The 25,495-nt window shown below is 46.8% G+C and overlaps 2 protein-coding genes and 2 pseudogenes across 8 annotated transcripts in view; all 4 read left to right on the top strand.

Moving 5' to 3' along the window:
* Positions 1–5,690, top strand: part of DPP3 (dipeptidyl peptidase 3) — a 31,742-nt gene extending 26,052 nt beyond the window's left edge. For 4 of the 5 annotated variants that reach the window (XM_010956670.3, XM_010956669.3, XM_045517876.2 and 1 more), the window contains exons 17-18: positions 2,404–2,566; positions 5,129–5,690. In XM_010956670.3, the coding sequence (XP_010954972.1) occupies positions 2,404–2,566; positions 5,129–5,301 (336 nt within the window). In that variant the 3' untranslated portion in view covers positions 5,302–5,690. Of the gene's footprint in view, positions 1–2,403; positions 2,567–5,128 lie in introns of those variants that run through there. The other variant, XM_010956673.3, reaches the window with a different exon arrangement.
* On the top strand, positions 1,124–1,216 carry LOC123617360 (U6 spliceosomal RNA; annotated as a pseudogene).
* A 663-nt stretch (positions 5,691–6,353) lies between the features above and the next one.
* Positions 6,354–21,691, top strand: BBS1 (Bardet-Biedl syndrome 1). 3 transcript variants are annotated; one of them, XM_010956674.3, is made up of 17 exons: positions 6,354–6,439; positions 6,789–6,865; positions 6,979–7,013; positions 9,417–9,689; positions 9,804–9,850; positions 9,994–10,032; positions 10,153–10,225; positions 11,965–12,096; positions 12,861–12,967; positions 14,406–14,526; positions 14,698–14,856; positions 15,933–16,002; positions 16,436–16,594; positions 19,087–19,220; positions 20,247–20,381; positions 21,114–21,200; positions 21,440–21,691. In XM_010956674.3, the coding sequence occupies exons 1-17, from the start codon at positions 6,393–6,395 to the stop codon at positions 21,524–21,526; spliced, it is 1,782 nt and encodes a 593-aa protein (XP_010954976.2). In that variant the 5' UTR covers positions 6,354–6,392; the 3' UTR covers positions 21,527–21,691. The 3 variants fall into 3 exon arrangements, 2 of the variants coding, with proteins under 2 accessions (XP_010954976.2, XP_045373833.2); XM_045517877.2 differs by lacking the exon at positions 6,979–7,013; XR_006725469.2 differs by lacking the exons at positions 21,114–21,200; positions 21,440–21,691 and having other exon boundaries at positions 18,987–19,220.
* Positions 21,689–23,601, top strand: LOC105070426 (uncharacterized; annotated as a pseudogene).
* Positions 23,602–25,495: the final 1,894 nt, after the last annotated feature.

Here is a 25,495-nt window from a genome sequence, read left to right as displayed (position 1 = left end):
ACAAATGGACCAATAAGAAGTTAGGGAAATGGACCAATCAGGAGTGAAGGAAATAACCAATCAGGAGTGAGCTCAGGGAACCAATAGAATTGTAGGGGTAAGTTCCACTTTCCTAGAAGTAAGTGGTTTCAGAGGCAAAAAGCCGCTGGGCCAAGGAACCAGATGGTGCTGGCAGGAGAGTAGTGGCCCTGCCTGGGGGTCCTGCTGGTCTTTTTTATGGGGCTTCCCACCTCAGTGTGAGAGGGTCTAACATAAATAAACTGAAGTTGCAAGAGGAAAAGAGAGAGAAAAGGTAAGAGAGGGAATATTGGAAGAGATAATGGCTGAGAACTTTATAGAACTGATTAAAGACCCAATTCATAAATCCAGGAAGCTCAAGAAATCCCAAGAATGACAGCGAATCTTCTGTCTAGAAACATCATAGAATAATGCAACACATCAAAGATGTAGAGACAATCTGTAAAGCAGCCAAAGAATAAAGACAGATTGCCTAAAAAAGAATGATAATTAGACTATGAGCTGACTTAGCTACAGTGGAAGCCAGAAAGCAGTGGAATGATATCTTCAAAGGGCTGAGAGTAAGTAACCATCAACACCCAGTAAAATCATCTTTCAAGAATTCAAGGGAATTGAAGACATTTTTAGACAAACAAAAATGGAGTTTACCATCAACAAATCCTCTTTAGAAGTTAAAGAAGCTTCTATAGGATGTAATTTAGAAAAGAAACATGGACCCAGAGGGAAGGTTTGATAAGCCAAAAAGGGTAGTGAGTAATGTAAATAGTAAACATAAGGGTAAATCTAAATAACATGAACTCTGTACAATAATTAAGATGTTCAATTTGTGGGGTTAAAAAAAGATAATTAAATACTGGACCATAGCAGCATACAGGTCTCAGAACTGGGGTAGGCACTTGGAGATCCTTTTATAATTTGAGGGGATAAATACATTAAATATTTTCAGACTTTATTAAGTATGTATGCTGTAATGTCTAGGGTAAACTCTAAAAGAATAGAAATAGAGAGTATAACTCTAAAACTCAATCCAAAAGAAGACAAGAAAGGAGGGAGGAGAATCAGAAAAGCAGAGAAACAGAAAGCCCCAAATAAGAAGGTGGAGTGCTTGCTTTGGCAGCAAATTGGAACAATACAGAGAAGATTAGCATGGTGCCTGTGCAAGGGTGATGTGCAAATTCATGAAGCATTCCATATTTTTAATGATAAAAAATATGAAAAAGAATATATATGTATAACTGAATCAATATGGTGTATACCAGAAATCAACAATATTGTAAATCAATTATACTTCAATTTTTTTTTAAAAAGCAAAAAAAAAAAAAAGATGGAAATAACTCCAAATGTCAGTAGTAAAAGTGAGACCAAGCTCTTTAGTTAAAAGACTATTAGACTCAATTAAAAAACAAGACCTTTGTCTATGCTGTTTGCAAGAGATACCCTTAAAAATATAAGGACAGGACAAAACTATACTAAGTGAAAGAAAACTGTTACAGCTGTATTAAAATCACACAAAATAGACTTACAGAAGCATTGCTAGGAAAAAAAAAAACCCCAAGAAAATAAAAAACATTGCTAGAGATAGAAAGGGTTTAATAAATAATAATTATAAGTCCAATTCACCAAGAAGATACAATAATTCTAAACATGTATGTATCAAATAACATGGCATCAAAATATACAAAATAAAATTCTGTACATTTACAAGGAGAAATTGGCAAATCCACCACAAGGGAAGATTTTCATACTTCTTTAAGGAATTGATAGATTAAGAAGAGGAATAATAAAATGTAGGAGATTTGATACAACACAAATAACAATCTTGATCTAGTAGACTTGTATAAAAATCTGCACCAACAATGAGAGCACATACGTTCTTTTCAAACTAATACAAACAGACCAGTATAGGCCACAGCTCTTAACTAACTCTTTTTTTGGGGGGTAAGGGGGAGGCAATTAGGTTTATTTATTTATTTATTCTTAGAGGAAGTACTGGGGATTGAACCCAGGACCTCATGCGTGCTGAGCATGCATTCTACTACTTGAGCTATACCCTCCCCCCTTAACTAACTCTTAAGCTGGGAGGTGGTTGTATGGGGGTCTTGTTATTCTTTATAAGACATATACTATATATTTTGGGTGTGTGAAATTAAAAAAAAAAGAGGGTGATGGTAATGCCTTCCTGTCTACAGTTCAAATGAGCTTCACTTTAATGTGGGCACTTACCATGTGCTGACACTTGATTCGCATTCCTCACGTACTCAGCACAGTAAAGCTGGGAGAGGGCGGATATGGTCCAGGGCTGGGCACAGCTGTGGCCCCTGGCAAAGCCCTGTGGATACGGGGAGGCGGCCATCAGAGGCACTCACTCCTTCTGCCTTCCCTCAGGTGCTGAAGTCCACAGGGGACGTGGCCGGAGGCCGGGCCCTGTACGAGGGGTATGCGGCCGTCACCGATGCACCCCCTGAGTGCTTCCTCTCCCTCAGGGACACTGTGCTGCTCCGCAAGGAGGCTCGAAAACTCATTGTTCAGCCCAACACTCACCTCGAAGGTAATGGACTCCTGAGCTCCCTCTGATACAGGGCCGTGCAAGGCCCCGTGGGAGCACAGAGGAGGCCTGGAACTGACTCCGGGGCTCAGAGAAGGCTACGTGGGGTGGCTCCTACCTCCCTCCCTCCCTGCCACAGTCCTCCCCATGCCAAACCTCAGGCCCAAACCTTGGCATCTTCCTCCACCACCACCCTGCACACACAGGGTCATGCTGCTTGTAAGATGGCTGGCAGAGCAAGGGCTAGTGGAACAGACAGACCGCAGGCCTGTGGGGAGGCCAGGCCTCACACTGGGGAGTCAGGCCTGTCAGGTACCCACCCTGCTACATTCATTTTCCTCTCACCCCTTGATTCATCTTTCTTGACACCTGTCATGTGAGGCACCTAAGAAGAGGTGGTGCCATGCTGTGGTTAGAGCATGAGCTTCAGAACTGCTCTGCAACCTTGGCCTAGTCATTTAACCTTTCTGGGCCTGGGAGTCTTCATTCACAAAGCCAGTGTTGATTGTGTGCTGACACTACAGTGAAACTGAATTAAGTACTCCCTTCAAGTTCCAGGTGCTTTCCAGAGATTAACCCTTTAAGTCCTCACAATAACCCAATGAGGTAGGTATTTTTATTATCCTCATTCTACAGATAAGGAAACTGAGGCACAGAGAGTTAATTACTTAAGGCTTACAGCTTTTTTACTGGAGAAGCTAAGAGTCAAATGAAGAACATTTGTTCCTCACTGCCGTAGTCACAGACAGTTGTGAGGGTTAAATGAAATAATTACCTCTTAAGGTGAGGAGAGTATTTAAGAGGTTTATTCCAAACTCTTTCTAACTCCAGAGGCATCATGGGATTTGGCACCGACCCCTTGCCTGCCCTCTTCCCTGGCTTATCACCCCCCAGCACACGGACCTTTTGTTTCTCCACCCACCTGAGCTCACTCCATTCCTGTAGCCTCTGCACTCGCTGTCCCCTCTGCTTGGCACGGTCGTCCCCCACATCTTTGTCTGGTCTTCTTGTCACTCAGGTCTCTGTTAAATGGCATCTCCTGGAAGAGGCTGTCCCTGACCCCTCAACCTAGAGTAATCCCTTCAGTCCCACTAGCCCGTCACCCAGCTTCCGTTCCTTCATGCACTCATCTCTCTGCCATCTTCCTTTCTGCCTCGTCTCCATGACAGCAGGAGCAGCACATCCCTTGCGCCAAGCACAGGGCCTGGCACACAGGAGCCGCTCAATGCCTGTCAATGCCTCTGAATGAATGAAGCATGCTGGGCACATAGTAGGTGCTCATTATGTGGACCGTATCCTCATTGCTTTGATTGTGCAGCCTTGGGTAGGCATGGAGGATGGACTACTCACCTCAAGTAGTTCACAAGCCACAGGAATGTAAGACAAAGAGAAATGATCTTACAGGGGAAGTGTTCATAGGTGCCCAACAGACACAAACAGTGGTCTGAATACTTAGAGAAGGGAAGATCACATCTATTTCTGAGGGAATCAGGGAAGGGTTTGGGGAGGAAGTGGTGGTTAAACTAGACCTGAAGAACAGGTTGAATTTTCAAAGGTAGCAGTGATGATGATCGTTGCTAATTTTTGAGGACTTCCATGTGCCTGTCTCTGGGTAAAAACTTTCTATGGATTAACTCCCAACAACTCAGCGAGAAAGTTATTGTCCTCATTTTCCAGCTGGAGACTGAGACATAGAGGGACTGTGTATTTGCTTGAGGTCAGATAGTTAATGAGTGGCAGGACTAGGATTTGAACTTGGGCCACCTGAACCCAGAGCCTGGGCTCTTAGCTGCATACACCCCCTAATGCTGCAGAGCACAACAATGCACTGTGAGCAGTATAGCAGTGGAAGTATGTCAGAGGGAAATGCTTCCCATGACTATTCAGGAACACCTCATAAGTTAAATGGGTGCCCTTGGAATGGCCCCATTTAACAGATGAGTAAATAGTCTCAGAGATCATGGTGCTCATGGTAGCTCACACTTGAGTATTTACTTGATGCATTATTGTATTTTTCTTTTAAATTTTAGGATTTTTTGGGGGGGGTAATTAGGTTTACTTCTTTCTTTATTAAAAAAAAGTTTTTTTAAATGGAGGTACTGGGGATTGATCCCAGGACCTTGTGCATGCTAAGCATACATTCTACCACTGAGCTATACCCTCCCCCTGCATTATTGTATTTAATTACCACAGCTTCTTGAGAAGTACTGTACTCACCCCCACTTTACAGATGAGGAAACTGAGGCTTAGAGAGTTTCAGAAACTTGCCAAGGGTTCCGCAGTAGACAGAGATTAAGCAATTTCTGGACAGTAAGCTCCTGGAAGCCAAGGACTGGTTAAATCTTTATTAAGTGAGTGAATGAATGAATGAATGAAGCAATTCATTGGCTACTCCCCCTTTAATATTTCCTTTATCATAGGGTTATTTTAAGGATTAAGTTAGATAATGAAACACTGAGCACAATTTTTAGCACATAAGAGCTCAGGAAAACTAGCTGCTCTTATGATTATGTTTCCCTATTAAGACCTTTTTCTGCTGCTGTTTTTTCTCCATCTCCTCCCCAGGCTCAGAAGTACAGCTTCTTGAGTACGAGGCCTCAGCCACTGGCCTCATCAGATCCTTCTCTGAGCGCTTCCCAGAGGATGGGCCCGAGTTGGAGGAGATCCTCATCCAGCTGGCCACAGCCGATGCCCGATTCTGGAAGGGTCCCAGTGAGGCCCCATCTGGCCAGGCTTGAGGCACATTTGTGCATCCCCTCCCCCTGCCCCCTCCACTCCATCAAAACAAGGCTGCAAGGGGCCCCCTTTGTATGTGTGTCTTAGGGGCCATGGGAGGGGCAGGAGCTCGGAACTTGGTGCTACCTTAGTCGAAGGTGGTGACACTAAGCCCTTCCAGCACTTTCCAGTTTACCAAGTTCTTCCCCTGTGTTATGCCATTTGATCCGCGCTCCTCTCAGCAGACGGGGCAAGACAGGGCTCCTTATCCTGGTTCTCAGGTGAGGAAAGGCCAAGTTCTGAGAAAGTGACCTCTCTAAATCCTGCAGGACTCAAAACCTCTCCCAATCCAGTGCTCTTCATGTATTACTTTTATAACCAGAAAAATAAATATTAAAAACCACCGCTATCATTGTGCGATTCCTCCTTGCCTTTGACTTACTTCTCATTTGCTCCCTGCAGGGTGGTGGGATCAAGGGCTGGGGACCGGGAAGGAGGGTCAGTTTTAGGCTTCCATCTACTACATGATTTTGACGTCGCCTCTAAATGTGGATATGCAGAGAGTCACAAAGATGAACGTAGCACAATTTTTGCAGTCCTCTGTGGTATTTCTTCTATTTTAAAATATTCTAGGAACCTAAAAACTGGAAAACTTAAGTCAGAATCCTAGGATTTAATCTCTTAAACTCTGTGTTTTGTTTCTCTGAGCCTGGACCTCTAGAGGGAGGAGGGAAGAAAGGACATGTCCCCTTTTCAACCGGCTTAACCGTGAGGATGAAGAGAGGAAGAGTTAGTTTTCCTGTTCATAGACGCTAGAAAGGCTCCTCTCCACGCACGGAAGCTAGAGGGCCTTGTCGCTGACCCAGAGATTGCAAGGCCCAGAAACTCCTGCTGGGAAGGATCAAAGATAAATGATATGAGCTGGAATGAGGGCTTGCATCTCAGCAAGTAGAAACCCAGCAGAGGCCAGCTCGTTCCGCATGTAGGCCTCTCCATTCCGGACCGGAAAGCTGAGTGCCCGGAACGTTTATACGCGCGCTTCCGCAAACCCGGGCTCTATTGGGTGTTGCGCGGCGGTCGGCCAGAGCCGGTTGCCAGGGCGACGCCTGCGAAGATGGCTGCCGCGTTTTCGTCAGATTCCGACAGCGGCAGAGCTGAGAGGTGATGCCTGGGGTTCTTGAGGCTTCCTTTCCTATACATGTAAAGAGGGTGCCCTGGTTCCCGGGATGTTGGGCTCCTGCAGTTCTCAGCAACGCTAGAAATCCTTGAAGAGCTCTTAGAGCGCAAATAGAAAAACTGAGGCCCAAGGAGTGAATGGGTGGGTGGGTGTGTGAGTGACGCTAGGTCACCCAGTGTGCCAGTGGTGGGGCCTGGACTTGGACCCAGACCTTCTATACCCCCAGTTCAGAGCTCCCTACAAACCTCATTCTTAGAGACCAGCTCCCTCAAAGTTTTCTTCTCCTTTGGGATTCGTCTTCCGTCCCCCGCAACTCTTTCCCTCCTCTCCCAGCAATGAGGCCAGTTCGAAATGGCTGGATGCACACTACGACCCCATGGCCAACATCCACACCTTTTCCGCATGCCTGGGTGAGTTTCTGGGACCAGGAACCCCGGTTCTGGGGAGACGGAGTCACGATGGTTCTGTAGTGAAGCCTCTAGGGTTCTGAGACCCTGGCTTACAGTCCTTTTGTGTTTTCCAGCGCTAGCAGATTTGCACGGGGATGGGGAGTACAAGGTAAGCGTATCGCCCCAGTAGAAAGAGAATTGGGTGGCTAGGGAGTACCAGAGTTGAGATTTCCTGATGGCTCCAAATAAGCTCAGCATAATCTGTAATTCATGTGTACTCTGAAAAAACACATTTAGTGTTAAACTTTATCTTTATGTGGAAGGTGAAGAGAACCTATCGATTTCATAATACAGACTGCAGAAAGTAAAGCAAAACAGGATGCTGCTGGGGATTCTACTACGACAAAGCCTCTTATTTTTGTTAACAACATAATTCTTTGCTGGAAGGGCACATCCCTTGGTTGGGGGTAGGCCGTTAGACTCCAGAGGGAAAGTAGAAGGGAGGAAAGTGAGAGTTTTACGTTTATCAAAAGGGCGTAGATTTTAAGATTCACCATGAGCTGATAATTGTTGAAACTGGATGATGGCTATTTGGGGGTTCATTATCTGAGTCTCTCTACTTTTGTCTATGACTGAAAATTTTCCACAATAAAAAGGTTAAATTTTAAATTTAATTAAAAATATAAATAACTAAAATGTAAATTAAAAAATTAAAATTTTAAAAGCACAGATTTTAAAAAGGTTGAGAATATATTGGACTACAGAAAGGGAGTTAACATATATTGAGTATTCATTTCTGGACTAGACCTTTGAGGCATTTTCATGTACATAAGTATTATTTATCTCTATTTTGTTAATGGGAAAATAGATTCTGAGAGGCTAAATTTACTGAGTTTGTAAAAAGTGGCAGACCTAGGTCTGTCAGCTTTCCTAGTCGTGTGTTTGTTCCATTAGAGATCAGCCCTCACCAAGGGCAGTGAACCCACAATGGGTGTATTATGTTGCAGCTGGAAAGGAATCATACCCTATGTGCAGAGTGTAGTAGGGTTAGGTGGCTTTTGCCCCCAAATTCCTATCCGTAAAGCATTCAACAATCGGCAAGCATACAGTGAACCCCTACTGTATGTCAAGCGTTGTGCAGACACTAAAATCTGAAATGAATCCATACATAGTCAGAAAGAGATATAGATACTGTCCTTAATTCATTTATAATATTGACTGAACACCTAGCGTATGCTTGGCACTGGACTGACAGCAGTGAAGAGTAGAGAAATCACAGACCCAATAACTAAAGTAAAATGTTAATGTTTTCAGATAATAACGTTTTTAATGGTGAGTTTGCTTACTGTTGACTCCCAGCATCCACCCCAGAGCCTGGTACAATCTTAGGTACTTGGTATAAATTTTGGGGGTAAATGAGTGGATCCTAACATAGAATATATAGAAAGTATTATGGGAGCACCAATGAGAGAATAGTGAATTCTATGTGGAGGCAGTAGGCGGCAGGGACATGTGAACTGGTGTTGAAGGATGAATGAAATGCACCAAAAAGGCATGGAAGAGAGGAAGGGGAAGGCTTTCCAGGCAGAGGGAACAGCACAAGTGGAGGTACAGAGGCTTGGAAGTTCACAGCACATTTGGAAAGAGGAAATTTGAAATTAGAAAGTTGTGGCCAATATAAAGTAGTAGTTAGGACCACTGGCTTTGGATTCATACATATATAGGTTAAAGTCCCAGCTCTACCACCAACTAGCTGTGTGACTTTTACCTAACATCTCTGAGCCACAGCTTCCTCACTGGTGAAACGGGGCTAGTAATCGTACCTACCTCAGAGGTTGTCGCTAGGATTAAATGAAAGGATGCATGAAGTTCCTGGTGTGGCTTCTGGGACACTGTGCAAGCTCGGAATCCAGACATTCTGTGGCAGCTCCCATTCTGGCTGGAGCATAGCGTGGATGGGGAGGTGACAGAAGACAAGTGGGGAACCAGATCAGAGGGGCCTTGAAGGCCTCACTTAGGAGCACAGGCTTGCATGGCAGCCACAGCAGCTTGGAGGGTGAAAAATAGAGGCTGAGGAGCTTGGTTCTCCTCTCTGTGTGCTTGATTCTGCATCTTTAGCTCTGTTCCCATATGGAAGCCAGACCTCAGAAGCCCAGATATGAGTTTCAGGCCCCTCACTGACCTCAGCCACCGCCACCCTGTCTAGACAGTGCCTGGCATGGAGCAAGCCTGGAAGAAATCTTTACTGAATGAATAATGAAAACATCCGCTGCCACCTATTCCTGACTAGCACTCACCAGGTTCTGTAATTCATTATCTCATTTGATTTCCACTACAAGTGTCATGTGGTAGATACTCCCATTTTGCAGGTGGGAAAACTGTGGCTCAGGAAGTTGAATAAATTTTCCCAAAGTCACATAGCTTGCAAGCCTTATTGCAAAGCCTCCCCCAACCCCATGGTACACTGTGAGCATGTATGAATGTGCCCCAGGAAAAAAACTAAGCCCAAGAGGAGGGACAGCAGAGGGATCTTTAGACCCTGAGCCTGGAATAAACCAGCCTCTCTCTACAGCTGGTGGTGGGGGACCTTGGCCCAGGGGGGCAGCAGCCCCGCCTGAAGGTGCTTAAAGGACCCGCAGTGCTGAGTGAAAGCCCACTACCTGCACTGCCAGCCGCTGCTGTCACCTTCCTCATGGAGCAGCACGAGCCCCGGACACCAGCTCTGGCACTCGCGTCAGGCCCTTGTGTGTATGTGTATAAGAATCTTAGGCCCTACTTCAAATTCAGCCTGCCCCAGTTGCCTCCAAACCCCCTGGAACAAGACCTTTGGAACCAGGCCAAGGAGGTGAGTTATGTGGGGGATGAGAACAAGGAGGTAAGGATGGCAGCTGCGGGGTAGTCCTCATTCCTGCCTGGCTCTGGAGCTCACAGGCTCTACCTTCTTCCCATGCTGGCACAGGACCGGATTGACCCCTTGACCCTGAAGGAGATGCTGGAGGGCATCCGGTAAGAGCCCACTTTTCCCTTCATACACCCCAACTCCTCCCTTTCTCCCTCCCTCACCCTTGCTCCTTCATCCCGGAGCCCTCTGTCTGACCCCAGGCCCTGCTCCTCAACTAAAGCAGCTGTGATGGTCCCTCTCCTTCCAGGGAGAAGGCAGAGGTGCCTTTATCTGTACAGTCACTCAGGTAAGGGCCTTGTGGAGGGCCAGGGCTCCAGAAGCCCCCAGGGGAAGGGAGTGGCTGTGGAGTGACCTGTGGAGGGCACCCAGCCCAGGGCACACGGATGTCAGTTCTTTGTGTGTCCAGGTTTCTGCAGCTGGAGCTGAGTGAAATGGAGGCATTTGTGAACCAGCACAAGTCCAAGTCCATCAAGCGGCAGGTAATGTCCCTTCTCTGCTTACTTCCCTACAAAAAATACAGACAGTTTTTAAAAAGACCATGCAATGGTGGTAAATTCTAAAGCCAAACCTGACTAGTTTTACTTCGCAGTTTTCCTTCTAGCCTGTGCCACATGCATATAGTCACAAGGCTGCAGGGCCTTCTGCATTCCTGTTATTGGTGACAGCTTTGAACTGATATGTAGTTGTATAACTTTTTATAACTTTTATTGTCTTGGAGGTAAATACATTCTCATTGGAGAAAATTAAGAAAATAAAGAGAAATATATAGGGAGAATATAAATATACAATCTCACTACTTAGAGGGACTCACTCTTACCATTTTGGTATACTTCCTTCGTGAATATGCTTTTATATACTGCTTCCCTTGTATGTAACATTATATCTTGAGCATTGGTCATTAGAACTCCATTTTTAGTGGCCCCTTGATTGTTTCATTGATTATTCATTATTTCATTCAGTTTGTATAACTGTTCACATGCAGGGCATTGACAAGAAATGCCTCCCTTTATTCACGTAATACTTTCCTTACTTATGATTTTAATGGCTTTATTGATGAACTCCAGTGGCTCCTAACCTCGGGACTGACTCTTGGTGCAGGACGGACTCCCAGAGCTGTCCTCTGCATTTCAGAAAGCATCATGGGAACCATCCACTTCCTGTAGAGTCCACTTGAGCTGAACACATTGACCAACACATGCCTCAGACTTTGGCTAGCCTTAGACCAGTTCTGTGAGAAACATTGTTCTCTCCCACTGATCAGCAGCTCAGATCCACAGTTGTCAATATATTTGAGTACTTTTAAAATCAGGAAATGAATTAAGTATTGCTTGAAAGATGCAGTTTTGTGGTGGGGGGGGTGCAGTCTTTCCAAGTATGTGTCATAGTTACATGACTGGGGACCACTCACATCCATGTTTCTGTAACCTTTCTCCTTCCACTAGGCATTGAGAGGCATTGCTTTTTTTGTTTGTTTGTTTGTGGGGGCAGGTAATTAGGTTTATTTATTTATGTTTAATGGAGGTACTGGGGATTGAACCCAAGACCTCATGCATGCTAGGCAGGCACTCTACCACTGAGCTATACCTTCCCCCCTCATTGTTCTTTTTAATCGTAAAGATAATCACACAATGAACAGCTTTATCCAAAGAAACATTTTAATCCTGCTAAATTATTTCCAAAGGAGAATTTCCTTAAAAAGGGATCATCCTCTTCTTTTTTGTTTGCTCTCCAATCACACTTAGAAAAGAACGTATGCCCACTGTAGAAATTGTAGAAAAGCACAATGAAGAAATTAAACATCACTTGTGATTTCCTTGTCCGGAGATAACCAGTGTTTGTATTTAAGGGTTTAGCCTTCCAGCATGTTTTTCTATTCATATTTTTTTAACTGGGATAATTCTATGTTACTTTTTGCCTATTTTTTTCTCTTAATACTTTAGAAGCATTCTCCCTGTCATTGAATCTTCTGTTATTTTAAATGTGATTTTTGTAAATGATTGCATGGTTTTTGATCACAAGGATAGTTTGTAATTTACTGAGATAATCCTCTTTTGTTTGAAAGTTAGGTTTGTTGCAATAAACACCTTTGTATATAAATCTGTCACATCTCTGATATTCTTCCTCCTCTTTTGCCCTCTTTCGTCCTGGTGTATTCTTGGGGTATCTGGGGGGATGGCATGAGGGGATCTCCTGGGTGACCCCTAGAGTCCTTCTGCAGACAGTCATCACCACCATGACCACCTTAAAGAAGAACCTGGCTGATGAGGATGCTGTGTCCTGCTTGGTGCTGGGCACTGAGAGCAAGGAGCTCCTGGTGCTGGACCCGGAGGCCTTCACCATTTTGGCCAAGGTCAGTGTGGGGCCTGGTCCTGGGCACACCCAAGGCCCAAGCTCCATTCCTTCCTCCTATTCCCCCATATCTCCTGCTCCCAGTTCTTGGTAATACATGTCAATTGTATTTTATAATTGTATATTAATTGTATAATTGTAAAATGTAGATAAACATAAAGAAAAAGATATATACCCCAAAATCCCACCACCCAGGGATGTCTACTATTAAAAGTTTTGGCATAAGTCTTTCCAGACATATTTAGACACAGATATATAACTTTACATAGTCTTTTGTTGTGTTGTTTTGTTTTGTTTTAACAAAAATGACTGTAGGATCATGTAACCTGCTATTTTCACATAGCAGGAGCTTATCAATATCTTTCCATATACATATAAAACCACATCAGCCTTTTCAAAGACTACACAGTATCAGTTATATAGATGTACCATAATTTACTTACCTTGTCACCTCTTATACACTTACTTTCAGGTTTTTGCTAATTTTAACACCACCACATTGAGCTTCCTTGCCCAAACATCTTTGTCTGCTTATCTAAACAATTCCTCAGGGTGCATTCCTGGAAGTGGCATAATTTAGTCCAAGGGTATAAATTTAAAGGCTTTTGTTACATGTTGCCAAGTTTTCCTCCAGAAAACTGTACAAGTTTAAACTGTGACCAGCAGGGTGTGAGTGGGGACTTCAGGCAAGAAACCAACTGACTTCAGGTTAGGGAAGGGCTGGGGCTCCAGAGAAATCGGGATGTTTGAGTTTTCTCTTTGCAGATGAGCCTTCCCAGCGTCCCTGTCTTCCTGGAAGTTTCTGGTCAGTTTGACGTAGAGTTCCGTCTTGCCGCTGCCTGCCGCAACGGGAACATCTATATGCTGAGAAGGTAACACACCCGTGGTCTCTGGGGCTAGAATGACCATCTCAGAAACCTGGTGGTTTCAAGGTCTGCAGGATGAGCAGGGGCTTTGGGGTTGGAGTGGGAATGGACAAGGCCAGGAATGTCATGTTGGAGGCTGAGCCCTTGAGCGCAGGGGGATATCTGCAGGCTTGTGCGATGGGGCCTGGCAAAGTGAGAGACTGGGCTGGGTGGCTGTAACACGAGCAGTGCAGTCAGATATTAGAAGAAATAAAAATAGTCTCTCATATTTGTTCTGTTGCTTTATAGGTATGTGAAATTTCCTTATACGTTAGTTTGGTATTTCTTAAAATTCATTTTTTTAATTCAAGAAGTATTTTTTGTGCTGTACACCAGAAATTGACATATTGTAACTGACTGTATTAAAAAAAAAAGAAAGAAAAATATTTTTGAGCTCCTCCTATGTATTAAACATTGTATAAGATATTGGGGCTATATTGATGAACAAAAGAGACATAGTCCCTGCTCTTGTGGAAAGACAGATATTAAAATCAAAATAATATTGCAAATGGGATGCATGCTATGGAGAAAAATACGGGCTCAGTAAAAAATAATGGAATCAGGGGTGATCAGCAAATGCTGTCTTTGGAGATGACTTGAAGGTTAATCGGAGCCAATTGTTCAAAAAGTAGAGAAAGAGTGTTACAGGCAGAGAGAACATAAGCAAACTCTAGGTGGGAAAGACTTGCGCACTCAAGCTTGGTGGGTAAGAGATGGTGTAGAGACCCGGGTTGGCTCTTGCGGAACCTGGTAGGACATGGTAAAGATTTTGGATTTTATCTAAAGTGCAGTGGGAAACTATTACAGGGTTTTAAGCAGAAGAATGACATGATCCATTTACATTTTTAAGAGATTACTCTGCTGGGTGGAGGGTAGATGGGAAGGAGTCCCAGAGACCAGTGGGAAGCTCTCAAATGGGTCATCAGATGGGAGATGTTGGCCTAGACTTGGTGATAAAGAAAGGTGGGCCATAGCCTGTGATTGACATACAGGAATTATCCCTACTTTCTGGGTAAGAGAAATTAAGATTCAGACGCCAGGAAACTGAAAACAGGGCATTTACACAGAGCAAGTACCTCATGCTTTTCTGCTAATTACTAGAATGGACTGTGTCAGTCCACTACTTCGTCTAACCTGAGGTACATTCACTGTAAACTGTTAAATGCCAGGTTATCACACAAATTACTGTAGTAAAGTTGGGAGGAAGACTAGGGGGGATCCCACACTTCATGTTATCCAAGGTAATGCACCTACTAAGTTATAGAGGTTGAAGTAATACCACAGTCATCTGCTTTTGGGCCAAAGTTTTTTCCAGGACAATCTGTGGGGATTGGAAAGAGGAGAGTCAGCCAGGGATGGAGAGAGGATCTCTCTGGGATTGGGACATTGTGTCTTTATTCCACAGAGACTCCAAGCGCCCTAAGTACTGCATCGAGCTGAGTGCCCAGCCTGTGGGGCTTGTCCGAGTACACAAGGTCCTGGTGGTGGGCAGCAACCAAGACAGCCTGCATGGCTTCACCCACAAGGTGTGGCCTCCGTGCAGACACCTCCCCTACCCCAGCCCCTGCATGCGTGTCTCCTCTGTCCCCCTTAGCAAGCGAGCCCTTCTGGCGTTCCCTTCCCAGCAACTCCAGACATCCCTTCTTTCCACTCCAAAGCCCTGAGCACCCTGCAGACACGTAGCTGTTCCCTCCCAGGGTAAGAGGCTGTGGACAGTGCAGATGCCAGCAGCCATTCTGACCATGAACCTCCTGGAGCAGTGCTCCCGGGGTCTGCAGGCCGTCATGGCTGGGCTGGCCAATGGAGAGGTCCGCATATACCACGACAAGGCCCTGCTCAACGTCATCCGCACGCCGGTGAGCTGCTCACTCTTCCTGGCCCCACTCCCACCTTTGGGGCTTCTCAGCTGCCTCTCCTGATCCCCCTCCACCTGCCACCCTGAACTTTTGGTGCATTTTGAAAACATTCGTTCAGCATCTCATGTGCACAATTCACTGTATTGGAAGGATAAAACAATGACTGAATCCTTACTGTCGGAGCTTACAGTCTAAGGTGACAGCCAGCCATAGACACAGCTAATCCAGATACAAGGCAGACTAAAGCAGAGCAGAGCACTGAAAAAGCACAGAGGCAGCCTAGTGACTGGGGGTGGTGGTGAAGGATAAATGGGGATGGAACTCTGTTTGCTTCAATAAATGGAGTGGCTAAATGGAGGAAGAATATTCCAGACTGGAAATAGCATGAACAAAGGCTGAGAGCCATAAGTGTTCTTGATAAAGGAATCCAGGTAGTTTGATGAATTTGAACCAGTTTTTCAAACATAGAGTTGGAGTCATCAGATCAATTTAATGGGCCACAACCAGCAACCAGAAAAAAGTTTAGAGACTTTTGTGTACATGTATGTATAAAGTGTCCTATGTCACATAAAATTTGAAAGCAACTGGTTTGGACCACAGGCTGCTGGGAGGGCAGGCAGTAGGTGGTGTGCGAGATGGGGAAAGGGTAAAGAGAGCTGATAGAAAAGGCAGGTTGGAGTCGGATGTGGAAGGCCTTGAATGTCCTAATAACAAGGATAAAAGCCATCAGAGGTCTTTTAGCAGAGAACAGACATGATCATATTTGTGTATTTGAAAGGCAGCAGAGGCAGCAGTGTGAAGGACAGAACAGGGAGGAAGGCTGGGCTGGGAGACCTATTAGAGAGCTGACCCTAAAAAACCAGAAATGTTCAGTCTGGAACTATGGCTGTGGCAGTGAGATTGGAGAGATTAAAAATACGGGAAATATTTCAGAGGCAGCATTGCCCCAGGCCTCGCCTCACATCTCATCTATTACCTCATATCTTGGGTCTCCCAGTCTTGTCCGTGCTCTCCTCTGAGTCTTGCTCCCCTCGCTGAGATATTTGCCCAACTAAACCCTAGTGTTTCCACCACAGGATGCAGTGACCAGCCTTTGCTTTGGCCGCTACGGACGGGAAGATAACACCCTCATCATGACTACACGAGGTGAGGCGAGTCAGAACTGGTGAGGGTTTTAGAGCTGGGAGTCAGTGGGGCAGGAAGGATCCTGGGAAAGAAAAGGTGGATGTGGAACACTGGCGGGCCTGGGTTTGGAAAGCCAGGCCTGCAGACACATGTCCTATCCGGGACTGCGCCTTCACTGGAGACAGCTCAGCAGTTTGATGTCGCTACCCAGGGGCCAGGCCCTGGCTGTGTCTCCAGTTCACTCCAATATCCTCAGCATCTGCCATCACAGTGGTCAGTAAATAACTGCTGAATGAATGAATGAATGAATGGTAGGACACACTTCATTCCTTCAGAGTCTTGGCAGGAAGACAGTAATGGGTTGATATGAGACAGGCTGTTTGGGGAAGAAAGACTGGGAATGTGGGGTGGAACTGGGGAGGACAAACCTGCTTCTGTCTGTCCCCTTCCCTAGGTGGTGGCCTGATTATCAAGATCCTGAAGCGCACAGCAGTGTTTGCGGAGGGGGCAGGCGAGGCGGGCCCCCCGCCAGCCCAGGCCGTGAAGCTCAACGTGCCCCGGAAGACCCGGCTTTATGTGGATCAGACACTGCGAGAGCGGGAAGCCGGCACCGGTGAGACTCAAACGCTGGCTCCTTCCTCCTCCTCTCCCTGCATTGCTCCAAAACAGTGAAACTGGGTGAATGCCATCTGGGTGCCCTGAGCAGTGGGAGGAGACTGGGGTGAACTGGGTGGATCTGGTCCTCTGGAAGCCCAGGGACAGCCTAGGAGGTACACTCTGCCAACAAAGAACCCGGCCTCAAGATGGAAGGTGCTGTGGGTGATGGTGAGAACTCTTAGAATTCAGAGGAGGGAGCAGTCATTTCTAGATGGAGAAATTCTCGTGAGAGAAGTAGAATTTGATTAAGGTTCTTCCTTTCCATATTCAGTTTTTACTGCTCTGTTCGTTCATTCATACCTATGATTATGCCAGGCCTTGTGCCAGGTGCCTTGAATTAGGCTAGTCCCTACCTAAAGAACTCAGTGTACCTCTCTAACTTCATGTGGCGTGACAGGTGTAGAAGAAGTCTCTGCAAAGGGCTTTTGAGGCACAGAAAAGAGGGTATGTTTGCCTGGGAGACTGGGGAGGGCTTCAGAGAGAGATGAGATTGGATTTGACCCTAAAAGATGATTGCAAGTCCACCAGCCAGAGCCGGGTAGGGAAGGGCAATTGAGGCCGAGGCTTGGGTGAAGGCACAGGGCCCTACCTGGATTCACTCAACATCTGCTGTGTAACTGCAGGAAGGCTCCACGGCCAGAGGGGAGGCTGGAGAGGCAGGTCAGCCAGCTCCGAAAGGGTCTCAAATGCAAAGTTCAAATGTTTTGGTTTATTCTGTGTAGTGGAGAGCTGGGAAAGACGTTAAGCAGAAAAATACAGTAACTCAACCACCTCTGTCTTTAAAAGGGATCTTGCTTGCAGTTTAAAGGATAAATTAGGATAAAGAAAATAGCAGCAGGCTGTTGTAAGCTGGAGAATCCAAGGGAAGTGATGGATATATTAGATAAATAGGAAGTTCTCTAAGGTAGAATGAAAATATGCAAAAATCCGTAGCTTTTGTATATACCAACAGTCACCAGTTAGAAAATATAATGGAAAGTTTCCATTTACAATAGCAAGGAAATCCTCAGAAATAAATGTAACAAGAAAACATACAGAGTCTAATAAAGAAAATTATAAAACTGCTCTAAAGAACAGAAAAGACCGCCTGAGTATTTAAATGACGAGACTTACCAAGTCTCAGGGTAGTAAGAAGTAATGTTGTAAAGCTGTTAATTAATTAACAGCTTCTGAAATTAATCTAGAAACCTAGCAAAGTTACAGTGAAAATCCCATTGGGGTTTCTTTTGTGGACTTGACCAGCTGATTCTAAGAGTAGAGCTAAGAAATTTGGGAGAAATTAGAATGAGGAGACTCAGCCCATCACATAGCAGAATGAACTATGAAGCTGTAGGAACTAGCAGCTGTGGTATCAGTGTAGGAATTGATACGATCAGTGGCACCTTTAGGAAGTCCAGAAACAGACTCTTGTATGTGTGGAAAGTCAGTAGATGATAAAAGTGTCATTTCAAATTAGTGGAGAAAGAAGAGACTGTCCAAAAAACACAATTAAAAACAACTTGTTTGTAGGAAAAAGATTAGAATGCTACCTCATACCAAACAGAAAAGTTAGTTCTGGATAAATTAAAAATAAACTGTGAAAGTACTAGAGGAAAAGGAAAAGGTTAAAGGATGGAGTAACATAAAGACATCAAACTTCTGAACAGCCCAAGACACCTCACATGCACAAGGAGCAAGGACAGACTGGCAGAGCAAGGTCCTCAGTCTGGAAAGGGGAGACAGTGGGGATGGAGGGGAGGGATTGAGCTCTGGACGTGGCTTTGAGGAAGAGTCATCCAATCCTGCCAAATGATTGGATGTGAGGGGTGAACCTAGGTGACGTGATGGAGGGGGATGCTGTGATGGAGTTAGGGAAATGAAGGTGGTTTCCACAGTGTTGAGCTTGAGGTGTTGATGGGATGTCCAGGTGGAGGTGACCATCAGGCAGTTAGAGGCAGCAGGCAGGCCAGGCTCCGAGCTGCTGGAGGTATGGTGCACGGTACCAAGTGTGAACATGGGCCAGGCCCTGAGCTGGGCACTAAGGTGAGTCCCTGCCCTCAGGAGCTGGTGGTGGTTCCTCTTTGGGATGATCACAGCCAAGGCAGGACATAGATTGTGCAGCAAGGAAGGCAGAAGATGAGAAGAGGGCCAAGGACAAAACTCAAGGGAACCTCAGCCCTTAATATAAGGAACCAGTGAAAGAGGCTGAGATTGTGTGGGCAACCAGGTGGTGGGAGAACCAGGAAGGAGGAGCAGGAAGTGGTCTGCAGCATCCAGTGTCACCAGAAGGCTGGGCTGTGGGAACTTGGTCCTCATGTTTCCCATGTTCCCAGTCTGAGGACCTTGCCCACTGTGCCTTCCACTTGCAGTCTCTCCCCAGCAGCCTGAGCAGGAGCACTACCACCCCCGGCCATGCCCCCTCCTCCCGCCCCACCTCCAGCATCAGCCTTTTGTGTCCCTCCTCCTCAGCCATGCACCGGGCCTTCCAGGCAGACCTGTACCTGCTGCGCCTCCGAGCCGCCCGTGCCTACGTGCAGGCCCTTGAGTCCAGCCTGAGCCCTGTATCTGCCACGGCCCGGGAGCCACTCAAGCTGCATGCTGTGGTGAGTGGTCAGGTGTGGGGGAGTCAGGCCGCCTCAGGGCCAGAGGGTTAGAGGTCAGGGGTGGGCAGGAACCCCTCAGCCCCAGAGCCGATGACAAGCCAACTAGGCCTTGTGCTTCCTTCTCACCTTCCCACAGACCCAGGGACCAAGTCTTGTGTCCTCCTTTGTGAGAATGCTCTCACCTTCTCTTTCCTGGGCTGCCTCTTCCCCTTGGCTGGCCACAGAGTGGGGTGCCGTCTCCAGCTCCCTCATTCCATGCTGTGCCTCAGACGAGCCCCCAGACTTGGGGCAGGGTACACAGGTAGTCACCTTGGGGCGTTTCTTCCGAAGAGCCTGGAGGGACTCTTACAGCTGTGGTACCAGGAGGAAACCTATTCATTTCAGTAACTGCGGGCAGCACAGGGAGTTAGGGCTGCCCGGTAGAGGGAAGGGGCCATCCTCAGACCAGTACAGACACAGGGAGTATGAGGAGGCCTTACACTCAGACACAAGTGACCTCAAGGTTGCGGCTCCAACCAGCTCTGAATGGGTCCCTGAGGTGTGCTGTCTGACCCAGTTGGGTTTCTGATTTCTCTTTCCCTAAAGAAAGTGGATAGATATAGAGAGGAAAAGGCTACAGAGCAACCAAAGGTAAGAGGGAGGAAGGTGAGATCTTTGAGCCGCCATAAGACAAGATGTGCCGGTGGGCCAGGCCCTGGGAGGAGAGGGGCAGGGGCAGTGGTGCGGACACAGGCAGGAGCTGGGACCTGCTTCCCCAGCCAGCTTTCCCTCCAACCAACTGGCTAAGTGGCCTCTGTCAAGCCCGTTCTCCAATCTGGGCCTTTGCTGATCCCCATACACCTGGAGCCAGCCTTCTGGGTTCTGTGCCTTTTGAGGGACAGGTGGAGGAAGCGTTAGAGCAGTTGGAGGAAGATGACTGGAGGGCATTGATGAGGAAGCAAGCGGGCAGGGCCAGGGTGCACTGTATTCGGCGCCCAAGGCAACTAGGTCTTAAGGGCTTTCTCCCCCACCTCACCCCCTCCACAGGTTCAGGGCCTGGGCCCCACCTTTAAGCTCACACTTCACCTGCAGAATACTTCAACAGCCCGACCCATCCTGGGGCTGCTGGTCTGCTTCCTGTACAACGAGGTGCTCTATGCTCTGCCCCAGGCCTTCTTCAAGGTACTGGACCCACCTTACTGAGACACGAAGTGAGAAAGGGTGGGTGAGGGGGCCTGATTAATGCCCACAGGTCAGAGGTGAGGGAGCTGGCAAGTGGCTGCAGCCACAGACCAGAACAGGGCATAGCAGGGGCCCTGGGGAGAGCACCCAAGGCCTTCCTCCCAGCCTGTGAGGGGCTCGGAGACACACAGAAGGTTCTGGGAGAACAGTGAGAGTCCAGGTCCCGCCGGTGCCTCTCTCAGAAGCATGTTGGTTCTCCCAGAGCCCTCCCTGCTTTCCCACCACTCCTGAAGCAGGAATTGGAGCCTCTCTTTGCCCTAAGGAGAATCTTCCAGAGTTAGGGGCCTGCCTGGTTTTTCCCCAGGTCTGGATTTGACTGTTTTAAGTTGGAAGGACCAGAAACTGAGAAAGACTCTGGGATGTGAAAGAAATAGCCCTGGACTTGGTTAGGGGTCAAGAGGTTTGGGGTGTTTTTGTTTGTTTGTTTTTTGTTTTTTACCTTTCCTCTTGAAAAAAGAGGTTTAGCTTTAATTACGGACATGCATGCGTCCCTGGGGCATTCTTTCCCCCCACTGAGCCCTTGCCCTCCTTGAACGGGCCTGTCATCCATGCCCACCCCTGCCAGGGTACACTGAAATTCAGCCGAGACAGCAGGTGTGAGAGTGCTTTGGAATCTGCCAGACACTGTCCGGGCATGAGGCCTGACTTCCTTACCACTTTGTCCCCACTCAGGTCCCCTTGCTGGTGCCAGGGCTCAGCTACCCCCTGGAGACCTTTGTGGAGAGTCTTAGTGACAAGGGCATCTCAGACATTATCAAGGTAGGTCACCCGTTGGTACTACTTAAGGAGGACACCGAGAGTGATTGTGGACAAGGCCCCCAGCTGGCTGCCAAGATGGGGTGGGTGTCTGCACAGTAGAGGCCTCCCAGCCTCATCCCCTTTGACAGAGTCCTGGTGGCCTGTCATTAGGGCTAGTGCAGACCAGGCCCTGCTTGGCCTTTTCAGGGGCAAGGGCAAAGGAAGAATGCTCCCTACTACCATGAGTATCTTCTCCATAGGTTCTGGTGCTTCGAGAAGGCCAGAGTGCACCCCTGCTGAGTGCCCATATCAACATGCCCATGAGTGAGGGCCTGGCAGCTGCCTGACCCCCAGGCTGGTGTAAAAGCCCCTGTGGAACCAGGACCAGGAAGATCCGGCCCTTCTACTGGGCCGGACAGTCAGTGGCATGAGGCCCACTCCCTGCGCAGCAGTGTGCAGGAGTGACAGCTTCCCTCTTCTCTCCTAAGTGCCCCTTTCTCACCACCTGACCACTGGGTGACCTGCAGCCCCAGGTCAGTGAGTACCCAGGAGGTTCAGCTCCTTCCTTCTCCCAGGGCTCTTGCTGCTTTTCTGTGCTCCCCACTTTTCTCCAGAAACCACACCCAGGTCTAAAGGAAGAGTTCTGAAGTGGTCAAGGTGAGATGAGGCGCAGAGGCCCAGCCTTCTTTGCCGCTTCCCTTGGGCACGTCACTCTGCAGCTGCTGCAGACCCAAGCCAATTGGCTAGGTCCTGGCCTGGGACGATCAGGCTTTTCGTGGGTGAAACTAGCCCCTTGTTGCTCCTGGGGTTCCAGAGGCTTGGCTGCTGCCAGCTCAGCTTGCAGGCAAAACACTGCTCTCATCTCCTCTCTTGGGCTGAGCAGAGGGCCCCTCCTTCTATTCAGGGGGCCCAGGGAATAGCTGCCTTCCCATAGGGGGCTTTTCTGAAATTTTGGGCTCAGCCAAAGTCTCCGGCCTGTGATGCTCCATGAAGATTGCCAAGGGAGAAGCTGGTGTGGGAGGGCAGAGAGTTCCTGTGCAGGGAGCTAGTGGCCCAGCCCTGACCAGCCTTCTGAGGACCACACAGCTGCTGCTCCTGACTTGGATGCTCACGCCCAGAAAGCATCCCAGGAGAGGACAGCTCAGCTAGACAGAGCACAGGCGGGGCCCGGGCACACAGGACAGGTGTCTCTGGGGTCCTGGGCAGGGGACACAGGAGGCAGAAGCCCAGAACTGCTGATCAAGATGCCCTTCTATGCCCTGGAGCCCAGATCAGTCATGTGAATGGGAAGTTCACTGGGCAGTGGCCATATTGTGAGAAATAAGCTGGAAAGGCGTGGATCATAGGTGTTGAGTCAGGTTGAAGATTGATTGAAGACACATGTTAGACCACAAGGGTCAGAGACCCACAGTCCAGACCCTTGATGCCTCCTGGAGTCCCTTGGCTAGCCTGCCTGGCCCACCTCAACATCCTTCTTTTGGGTTGATGCTGCCAGGGCCTCCCTGAGCCATCTGTGAGCCAGGAACCCTACTCCCCGAGGAAGGACCTGTATCTTCCCGTCTGACCAGGTGCAGCCTAGTGTGTGGCAGAAGGCTCAGGCTTGTGGGAAGTAACCAAATCCCTGTGGGTTTCAGTTTCCCCAAGTGTAAAATGAAGCAGTTAGACCAGATTCAGCTCTAACATCCTAGAGCCTGGCAGCCCCTCTGGAGGAAATGAGGAATCAACTCCAGAAAGGGGGTACTTGACAGGAGTTCAGTGCAGAGCTTTTGCTCTTGAGACCAAGGGCCCCAAGCTGATTGATTCTGCTGGGCGACAGCCTCTGTGCCCAAGACACAGTGAGGGACAGACCACAGCCACCCTCTATCCTTCCCATGGAATGTATTCTGGGGTCAGGTTAAGAGAAGCAAGGGGTCTGGACCGAAGAAAGAGCCCATCCCCCTCTCTGCATGGTCCAGCCACTCACAAACATGGACCAGTTCAGTTAGGATGGTCAAGAGTTTCTAGATCAAGCCAACTGAGGCACCGTTGGAATAAGCAGGAGGTTTAGTCTGGAAATGGAAAGACAGGTGGAGGGAGTGTCGCTGTCAAGAGAGATTTCAACTTCACGTGAAGTTTTCTAAGAGTGCTTATAAAAGATGGGAGGGCCTGCCTTAGAAGGTATTGAGCCCCGTCACTGGAGCTGTGTCACTGGGGCTGGGCTGTCACTTCACAAGGTTGAATGTTGGGCCAGATAACTGTACGATCCCTTTCACCCCAGTCAAGTGATGAACTGTGTGAACTCGGAACAAACAAGTCTGATCTGGGTTCTGTTCATAGTTATTCATGATGATGAAAGTGGAGAAATTGTTCCTAAGCCCAACACCTAACGTGAATTTATATGATGTAATACTGTGTACCTATTATTAAAACTATGTGGACTGCACTGGTGTGGACAGTGTACATAAAACAATATGAAGCAAGAAACGGTGCATGATACCCAATGGCCCCACAAGGTAGATAGAGCTCCAAGAAGTTGTGTGCATTAAGGATAAGGAGAGGTGGTTTTCTGGGTTTTTGGGTTTTTTTTTAAGTATCTAAAAACATACTTACTTAGTACTCTGGAATTAGGTAGTTTATAACAAGAATACAGCCTCTCCCTATTCCCTAGTACTGCTCCCTGCTACAGTCATTTTCAGTCCTCTTAGCTTTTTATTCTTTTTTTTTAAATTTTGTTTTATTGAACTATAGTCAGTTTACAATGTTGCATCAATTTCCGGTGTAAAGCACAATTTTTCAGTTATACACAAACATACATATATTCATTGTCACATTCTTTTTCACTGTGAGCTACCACAAGATCTTGTATACATTTCCCTGTGCTATACAGTATAATCTTTTTAATCTATTCTACATATGCCTGTCAGTATGTACAGACTTTGAACTCCTAGTCTGTCCCTTCCCACTCCCCTCCCCCCGGCAACCACAAGTTTGTATTCTATGTCTATGAGTCTGTTTCTGTTTTATATTTATGTTCATTTGTCTTTTTATTTTCTTTTTTTATTTTAGATTCCACATATGAGTGGTCTCATATGGTATTTTTCTTTCTCTTGCTGGCTTACTTCACTTAGAATGACATTTTCCAGGGACATCCATATTGCTGCAAATGGCGTTATGTTGTCTTTTTTTTTTTTTTTACTGCTGAGTAGTATTCCAGTGTATAAATATACCACATCTTCTTTATCCAGTCATCTGTCAGTGGACATTTAGGCTGTTTCCATGTCTTGGCTATTGCAGATAGTGCTGCTATGAACATTGGGGTGCAGGTGTCTTTTTGAAGTAGGGTTCCTTCCGGATATATGCCCAGGAACGGGATTACTGGGCCATATGGTAAGTCTATTCCTAGTCTTTTGAGGACTCTCCATACTGTTTTCCACAGTGGCTGCACCAAACTGCATGCCCACCAGCAGTGTAGGAGGGTTCCCTTTTCTCCACTTAGCTGTATATTTTTAAAATGTATTTAGACACTATTTGTTGGCTCCCTCATAACAGATGAGGCTTTAGCTCTCTTGTGACAGCACCCTGCCCTCTCCTTTTCTCCCCAGTTTTTAGGTAAATCCATACTCATTATTTGGATTATTAGGAGAAAGTTACTCACTGCAGAGCAAACATTTGGGCTCTAATTAAATTACCTTTTTTTGTACTTACTTATTTTTCATGGAGTTAATAATTGCCATATTCTTTTCATTTGCTTAGTTTTCTATGTATACCAATTGCTAATTCTTCCCCAGCTCAGTGTGCCAGTTCCTCTCTTTTCTGTACACTTCCCTTCATCCCGCCGCTTGAGTGCTGTTTGCTCTCTAGATCTGCAGCAGAGCACTTCTGGGAATTCTCTCTGCCATGTCCTGGGCTAGATTCCCTGATTCCTGGACCCCATGTCTTCCTTCATAGTTCCTTTACCCTTCATTTGGTGAAGCATATCCACAGGGACCTTCTTTAAAAAGTTACTAGAGTTAACATTTTTAAGACACTATCTGTCTGAAAATTTCTTCATTTAGTTCGTACACGTATGTAATAGTTTGGGTCATAAAACTTGAAGTTGAAAATCTTTTATTTTTATGTAAGAAAGCCATTTTTACTCCCTTATATTCTAATCTTTGGTAATGCCGTGGAGAAGTTCATGCCGTTTTTACTCTGAGGTTCTGAAAGGTCAGAATGTGCCTTACCACGTGTCATTATTCATTGTGCCACAGGGTGGAGACATACATCCTTCAGTTCCAGAAAACTTTCTTGAGAGATGTCTTCCCATTTTCTCAGTTCTCTGGAATTCTGATTAAGCC

The sequence above is a fragment of the Camelus bactrianus genome, chromosome 10, assembly GCF_048773025.1.
Source record: "Camelus bactrianus isolate YW-2024 breed Bactrian camel chromosome 10, ASM4877302v1, whole genome shotgun sequence".
Taxonomy (NCBI): domain Eukaryota; kingdom Metazoa; phylum Chordata; class Mammalia; order Artiodactyla; family Camelidae; genus Camelus; species Camelus bactrianus.
This window is presented reverse-complemented; position numbering and strand designations above follow the sequence as displayed.

What these genes read in the sequence shown, in the direction of transcription:
- BBS1 (XM_010956674.3), top strand. Translation starts at nt 6,393, where the DNA reads ATGGCTGCCGCGTTTTCGTCAGATTCCGACAGCGGCAGAGCTGAGAG. An exon ending in CCTTCACCATTTTGGCCAAG is followed by an intron (nt 12,097 to 12,860) that starts GTCAGTGTGGGG and finishes TTCTCTTTGCAG; the next exon opens with ATGAGCCTTCCCAGCGTCCC. An exon ending in AGAGCGGGAAGCCGGCACCG is followed by an intron (nt 16,595 to 19,086) that starts GTGAGACTCAAA and finishes CCTCCTCCTCAG; the next exon opens with CCATGCACCGGGCCTTCCAG.